At 41.0% G+C, this 7,872-nt stretch overlaps 1 protein-coding gene across 1 annotated transcript; it reads left to right on the top strand.

Moving 5' to 3' along the window:
- The first annotated feature begins 4,238 nt into the window (after positions 1–4,238).
- On the top strand, positions 4,239–7,274 carry LOC135147945 (uncharacterized). The gene is made up of 4 exons (XM_064082014.1): positions 4,239–4,510; positions 4,634–6,158; positions 6,273–6,645; positions 6,754–7,274. Exons 1-4 carry the CDS (start codon positions 4,239–4,241, stop codon positions 7,272–7,274), a joined length of 2,691 nt encoding a protein of 896 aa, XP_063938084.1.
- Positions 7,275–7,872: the final 598 nt, after the last annotated feature.

The raw sequence follows: 7,872 nt of genomic DNA, 5'->3' as shown, positions 1-7,872 counted from the left end.
ATCTTAAAAAATTGCCTTAATCACAGCATCACACATATATCATTCGACTTGCATTGTAATTTGTACGTAGGACGTAAACAAACTGTTCATGAGCTACTCAAGTTCGGTTCGTCGAATTTGATTCGGTAACAATTGATCCGAGTTCGAGCTCGAGCTATTTGGATGTTTTACCGAGCCAAGATCGAGCTTCAAATTACTCGGTTAGTAAAGTTCGCGAGTCTTATCGAGCCTCTACTGTTTTTTAATTTTTTTGATATAAATGTATTTTTACAAATATATTTAATATTTTTAGGGAATTGATAAATAAGCTCCAAACTTTACTATTTAAGCTCCAATTGTATTTTTTCATGCATTAACACCTACAATATGATGGAAACATGTGGAGAAAGTATAGGTAAATATGGTATAAATTTTAAAAGTGGAGCTTAAATAGTAAGATATGGAGCTTATTTATCAATTCCCTATTTTTATTTATAATTTATATATTTAATCGAATCGAACTCGAGCCAAACTGATCATATTTCGAGTTTTTGTCAATATTTGGTGACTCGATTCAAGTTATCGAACCGAACTCGAGTGTATCGAATTGTCAATATGCGAACTCAAAATAAAATAAAAATTATTGATGAAATACAGATGTTTATTTTAAATACACAAATACATACAAAACTATATGGAAATACTTAAAATAAATATATTTTGATATATGTACAGCAAATCAGATATGTTTTATATAATAATATATTTTATATTGCTTGCAGTTTAAGTTAAAAAATATACCTATATATAACTCAAACCTAGTTTTAATATTCTTCCAGAAGAATATGATTTAAGAAAAAATATATATTTATATATTTATATTATATTAAAATTTTAGTCGGTCAGTCGTTTATTTGAACCCGTCATGATCCTCATACTTCCCAAAAATCAAAATTCTTGATCACGTGAACCTAAAATTAGAGAACCCGCATGTCACAAGACCCTCTCATTTTATAACATATTTTACTAGATGTTTTGATTATAACTTCTTTTTTTTGAAAAGAGATATTTTGATTATAACTAAAAAAATATCTGGACATTCTGATTAAAATTATCTCTCAAACTTATTTATTTATAAATTTTAGACGAATTAATTTATTGGAAACTTATTTAAACATAAATATATATTGAAACAAATTTCAATATTAAAATACATATAATATAACAATAGTGATGGGTGAGTTGCGCAAAGGTGAATGTATTGTTACTGATAGTGGTGAGTAAGATCGAATTGAAATCGTATAATCGAGCAATTTTGAACTGAGATGCAATTTTCTTTTAAATAATTCTCATGTGTGATATTTTTGTAGATCATAAATCTTTTTTTTTTTTTTGAAACAGTAGATCATAAATCTTAATAAGTGTTCTGAGGAGTAATTTTAAAAATTATATTTAACTGAATTTTAACCCTGAACTAATAAAAGATCTGCTTGTTCACTGGCTTGTGTTTGACAATTTTATTACTATTAATGTCGGATGTTAGTTAGTATAACATAAATATTTTAGGGAAATTCTTGATGGTACACTAATAGAATTGGCTTTTCTCAATGGTACCATCGCATTTTTGGCTTCTACCGATGATACACTCGTACTTTTAATTTACTCTCTGTGGTAACCTCGTGTATTTTTAATTTACTCTCTACTGATTTCAAACTGTAAAACAAATTGTATATTTGAAATCCTTGCGAAAAGTTACATAAAATAGACTTTAAATCATGTAAAACAGAGTCAAAATGAGTTAGATATATTCAAACTTCATAACCAAATTTTGTCATTAATATCTGATATGGGTCTGAAATTGGCCCTAAAAATTATTGGGTAATTTTGAGCCCGGGTCTGATTAAAGGCCAGAATATAAGGCCCGGACTCTGGGTCTATCACCCAAAATTCGTGGCTAGCAGATTGAGGTTATAAAAAGCCCGTTGGGCATTCATGTTTGAGAAACATGGGCTGCCCAAACTCAAGACACGAGCCCCCAGCCTAGGGGTGTAAAATGATCCGGGTGATCCCGGGTACCCCTCTGCTCAAGTACCGGATCATATTATTTTTAGCTTGTCCAGATTTGGGTCCGGGATCGTTTTATTCGGGTATAAACCGATCCCGGGTATTTGAGATTCGGATCTGAACCGGATATGATCCAGTATCGTATTTTCTATTTTTTAACCGGGTAGTTTATGATCTATCTAATATGAGCCGGATATGATCCACTAACGTCATATATCATTATTATTTCAGTTGTTCAAATAATTATCATTTAGTCTAAGTAAACATAATATTATAAAATATAATAATTTTGAATTAAAACTTATAGTTATGTGTTGGTATATATCATTTATTAAATATATATATATATGAAGATAATAAGTATAATCACATTAAATAAATCATATTTTATGAAGATATAAACTTAAATAAGATATTACAATTTTATAAAATGATGATTATTTACTTACAAATATGATGGTGTTAAAATATAATATGTTATATGAGTTTGAATCGAATATGAACCGTGGATCATATTCGGTTATTCGGGTATGATCATATTATGAAAAATTATATGAGACCGAATCTGAGCGGGTATAGGTGTGCTCGTATCCGGGATCATATATTATACGGGCTTAATTTTTCCGCCAGATTTGGATCGTTTTCAAAACGGATATGAGACATGTATCATATTTTCGAGCCGGATATGAGCCGAGACACCGGATAGTCCGTATCGATTTACAGCCCTACCCCAGCCCGGTCAGGGCCCAGAACTCGAATCCTAGTCCTACTAGGAGTCTGACTGACGAGTCCAGGACTCCGAGAGTCCTACAAGAACTCTGAGTTTCGTGGATAACTAACTAGAGTCCTAGATAACCTCCAGCAGCTCAAGATGAGGATCAAGGATCAGTCCTATCCTATCTCTGACTCAAATACCTATTTCTACTAGGACTCTAACACCAGGGATCCTACTTCTGATCAGTCTCTAACCCTGAGACATCTATATAAAGGGCTCTACCCCTCCAAAATAGAACTACGTTTTTTGACTTGATTCTTCACCCCGCTGAAGATACGTAGGCACCTCGTGAGGACCCGTCTGAGTTCCGACTCGCGAGATCAGTCAAAAAGCACGAAGCTCACCCCTCGATTTTTGATCCATAACATTTGGCGCCGTCTGTGGGAAGAAGACAACAACCATGGTGTCCACCAGATTACGCTCAGAAATTCATGCACCTTCAAACGGAGACAACACCGCAACCCAGGATCCACCCTTGTCTCAGGTCACCGCTGGAACCTCAAATCCCGTCACCACCACACCACCAGTCACGTTGGCCCTTGCTAGCAGTGGCACAGCCACCGCTGCTCAAACCTCGATTCCTATGATTTTTGGCACGCTGCCCCCTATGACTAATGTTGTGGCCACAGCCACTGATCATGGGACTCATTACTCAACCGTTGTGACGACCACAAGAGGACCAACCGATGAGTATGTAGTTTATACGGACGACTCTTCTGAAGATTCGGAGAGGGACTATGATATTCCCCCACGAAGGAGGAGAGACGGAAACCAGAGCCGAGGCTCCCAGCACAACACCGGGCCGAATAACCCCGAGTCCCGTCGACCCACGGACCAGGAGTACGAAGCCAGGATTCGAGCTTATGAATAGGAGATAGCTCAGTTGAGAAGAGACAGGGCGGCACGCCAGACCAGGCAGCCACCACCCGAACCTCGGCAACGGACTGAAAACCCTCAGAACGCAGGTATGAATAGAATTCACTTGTTGGCTGCAGGTGATCCAGATAACCCGATCCCCCCATTCACCGAGGAGATCATGGCAGCAAGGATTTCTCGAAAGTTCAAGTTGCCCACAATTAAGGCGTATGATGGAACGGGTGACCCCGCGAATCATGTACGAACTTTCATGAATGCATTGCTGTTGCAACCAGTCACGGAGGCCATTAAGTGTCGAGCCTTCCCCCAAACTTTGAGTGGGATGGCACAACACTGGTATAGTCGACTACCCCCTAACTCTATATCCTCGTTTGGAGATTTGAGCCGAGCTTTCATAGGCCAGTTTATTGGAAGCAAGACCCACGCTAAGAGTTCAGCCTCGTTGATGAACCTTCATCAAGGCAGGAACGAATCCCTCAGAGACTATATGAATAGGTTCACTAAGGAGGCGCTCAAGGTCCCGGATTTAGACCAGAAAGTAGCCATGATTGCCCTACAGCAAGGAACCACGGATGATAATTTCCGCCGATCACTAGCCAAGAGGGCCCCTGAAAATATGAATGAGCTCCAGGAGAGGGCCGGGAAGTATATCAAGGCTGAGGAAAGCCTGAAGAAATCTCAGAATAACCAGGGACCGACCCCGAACCCAAAGAAACGTGGAAACGACACCGAGTACAACGCGGATAGTAAGTATTCAAAGACAGGGGATGGTGATAAGTCCCCCACCAAAAAGAAAGCAGGACCGAGGTTCACTGAGTATGCAAGGCTGAATGCCCCTAGGAGTCAGATCCTGATGGAAATTGAGAAAGATGAAAGTGTTCGATGGCCGAAGCCTATCAGGACTGACCCCGAAAAGAGAAACAAGGACTTGTACTGCAGGTTTCATAAGGATACAGGACATAAGACCGATGATTGCTGGCAGTTGAAGGATGAGATCGAGTTTTTGATCCGAAAAGGCAAGCTGTCCAAGTATACTAGGGATACGGACAAGAATCCCCGTGACAATGACAACCGTGGAAGAGACAACGATGATAGGAATAAGAGAAACCAGCCTAGAGGGCCTGTGATCAATGTAATCTCTGGAGGACCGACCGCAGCAGGCCTATCTAGTAACTCACGAAAAGCTTATGCTCGTGAAGTGATGTACATTGTTGGAGAGCCCCCGAAGAGGGCAAAAATTGAGTTTGCTTTAGCATTCGACAATTTAGATCTTGACAGAGTTAAATTTCCCCATGATGATCCTTTGGTAATCACCCCGGTGATTGGAAACTCTTCTGTAAAAAGGGTACTCGTTGACGGTGGAGCCTCAGTAGATATCTTATTTCATGATGCATATGAGAAGATGGGATATTCAGATTCGCAATTGACACCTTCAGATATGCCTATATACGGCTTTAATAACGTGGAGACAAAGATTGAAGGTATGATCCAACTACCCATGACAATGGGCACCGAGCCTAGACAGGCCACATGTATGCTGAATTTTTTGGTCGTTAAGGCTTCATCAACCTACAATGCTATCCTTGGGAGGACTGGGATACATGCTTTTAAAGCAATCCCATCCACCTACCACTTGAAGATCAAATTCCCTACCAAGAATGGGGTGGGAGAAGAGATAGGAGATCAAAAAATGGCTAGAAGTTGTTATGTGGGGGCTCTGAAATCTGGAGGGACCGGGGGGCAAGTTCTCCCAATTGAGGACTTGGATGTCCGAGAGGAAGAGGAAAGGAGAGGAAAGCCAGCTGAGGACTTGGTTCCCTTCTCCCTATATCCAGATGAGCCCGAGAAGGTGACCTATGTAGGGGCGTCGCTCCCCGAGGATATGAAATCCGAATTTGTGAAATTCTTGAGGAACAACCGGGATGTGTTTGCTTGGACCGCAGCCGATATGCCAGGGATTGATCCCCTCTTTATGACACACACGCTTAACGTAAGCCCAGATAGAAAACCCGTGAAACAAAAGAAGAGAAGTTTTGCCCCTGAGAGGCAGGAAGCCATAAAACACGAGGTCGATAAGCTTTTGGAAGCAGGTTTTATAGAGGAAATCCAATTCCCAGAATGGCTAGCTAACCCAGTCATGGTCAAGAAAGCTAATGGAAAGTGGAGGATGTGTGTAGACTTCACAGATTTGAATGATGCTTGTCCTAAGGACTGTTTTCCTCTCCCAAGAATAGATACTCTGATCGATGCTACAGCTGGGCACGAGATGTTGAGCTTTATGGATGGCTTTAGTGGATACAACCAGATCCGAATGAATAAGGACGATATTCCTAAGGTATCATTCATCACTGATTTTGGTATCTTTTGTTATTTGGTTATGGCGTTTGGTTTAAAGAATGCAGGAGCCACATATCAACGCCTGGCAAATAAGATGTTCAAACATCTGATTGGAAAAACCATGGAGGTCTATGTTGATGATATGCTAGTGAAGAGCTTGAACAAAGCTGATCACCTTGAACACCTGAGAGAGGCTTTTGAAGTCCTGAGGACACATAAGATGATGTTGAATCCAACCAAGTGTGCCTTTGGAGTTGGGTCTGGAAAATTTTTGGGTCTGATGGTCTCAAAACGTGGAATTGAGGCCAACCCCGACAAGATAAAGGCCATCCTTGATATGGAGCCGCCTAAGTCTATAAAAGATGTTCAAAAGCTAACAGGAAGAATCGCGGCACTAGGACGTTTCATCTCGAAGTCCGGGGATAAGTGCTTGCCCTTCTTTAAGGCTTTGAAGAAAGTTAAAGATTTTGAATGGACAAGTGAGAGCCAAGAGGCCTTTGAGCAGTTGAAGAAGTATATGGCAGAGCCACCACTCTTATCAAAGCCCGTGGATGGAGAAACATTATATGTCTACTTGGCTGTCTCTGAGAAAGCACTGAGTGCGGTCTTGGTTCGTGAGGATCGAAAAATCCAGAAACCCGTCTACTATGTTAGTAAAATTTTGCATGGAGCGGAGCTCAACTATTCTGTGATTGAGAAGTTTGCCTTAGCCATGATTACAGCTTCAAGAAAGCTGAGGCCTTACTTCCAGGCTCACAAAATTGAAGTCTTGACAGACCAGCCCCTTAGGAACATAATGCATAGCCCGAAGGCTAGTGGGAGATTAATCAAATGGGCAGTAGAGCTTGGGGAATTTGAAATTCGATACAAACCACGGGTGGCAATCAAGGCTCAAGCTCTAGCTGACTTCCTCGTTGAATGCACCATCGACAACAAGGAAGTCGGGGGGCAGGAGAGTATGGTAGAGGAACCCAAAGAAGAGGAGAAACCTAAAGAGTATTGGTTACTATTTTTTGACGGAGCTTCAAAAACAAAAAATAGTGGGGCAGGGCTGGTGCTCCGAAGCCCGGATGGCTTCACGGTCGAGTACGCGATCAAGTTAGACTTTCCAACTACCAACAATGAAGCTGAGTATGAGGCCCTTATAGCTGGATTGGGATTGGCGAGAACCCTGAGGGTTAAAAACCTGAAAGTATGTGGGGACTCAAGACTTGTGGTGTCACAGGTTAAATGGAGAATTTGAGGCACGAGAAGAAACAATGCTGAAATACTTAAGGATTGTGAAAGCCCAGATGACGCAATTTAAAGAATGTTTGGTAGAACATATACCTAGGGAAGAGAATACAAAGGCTGATGCCTTATCCCAGTTTGCATCCTCAGAGAATGAGGTGTGCTCGGGAAGTGTTTACTATCAGGTTTTGAAAACCCCAAGTATCAATGCCAAGCTGGTAGCCCCAATCGACACGGGGGCCACTTGGATCGATGAGGTCAAAACGTATCTCGAAACTGGACATCTACCACCTGATGCTGGGGAAGCACGAAAACTACAAGTAAGAGCTTTAAAGTATGCACTCATTGAAGGGATTCTCTATAAGAAATCTTTTGTTATACCTTATTTGAAGTGTTTAAGGCCAGATGAGGCCCGGGAAGCCTTGAAAGAGGTCCATGAAGGAATCTGTGGCCAGCACCTAGGCGGGAGAGCCTTGGCTCACAAAATTACTCGCCTTGGGTTCTTTTGGCCAAATATGCTGAAGGATGCGAAGGATTATGTTAAGAGATGCGATCGTTGTCAGAGATTTGCACCTGTTGTGCGCCAGCCCCCAGAGATGCTGACATCCATT

The sequence above is a fragment of the Daucus carota genome, chromosome 7 (assembly GCF_001625215.2).
Source record: "Daucus carota subsp. sativus chromosome 7, DH1 v3.0, whole genome shotgun sequence".
Classification (NCBI taxonomy): Eukaryota; Viridiplantae; Streptophyta; class Magnoliopsida; order Apiales; family Apiaceae; genus Daucus; species Daucus carota.
The sequence above is the reverse complement of the archived record's forward strand: the minus strand, read 5'-3'. Positions and strand labels throughout refer to the sequence as shown.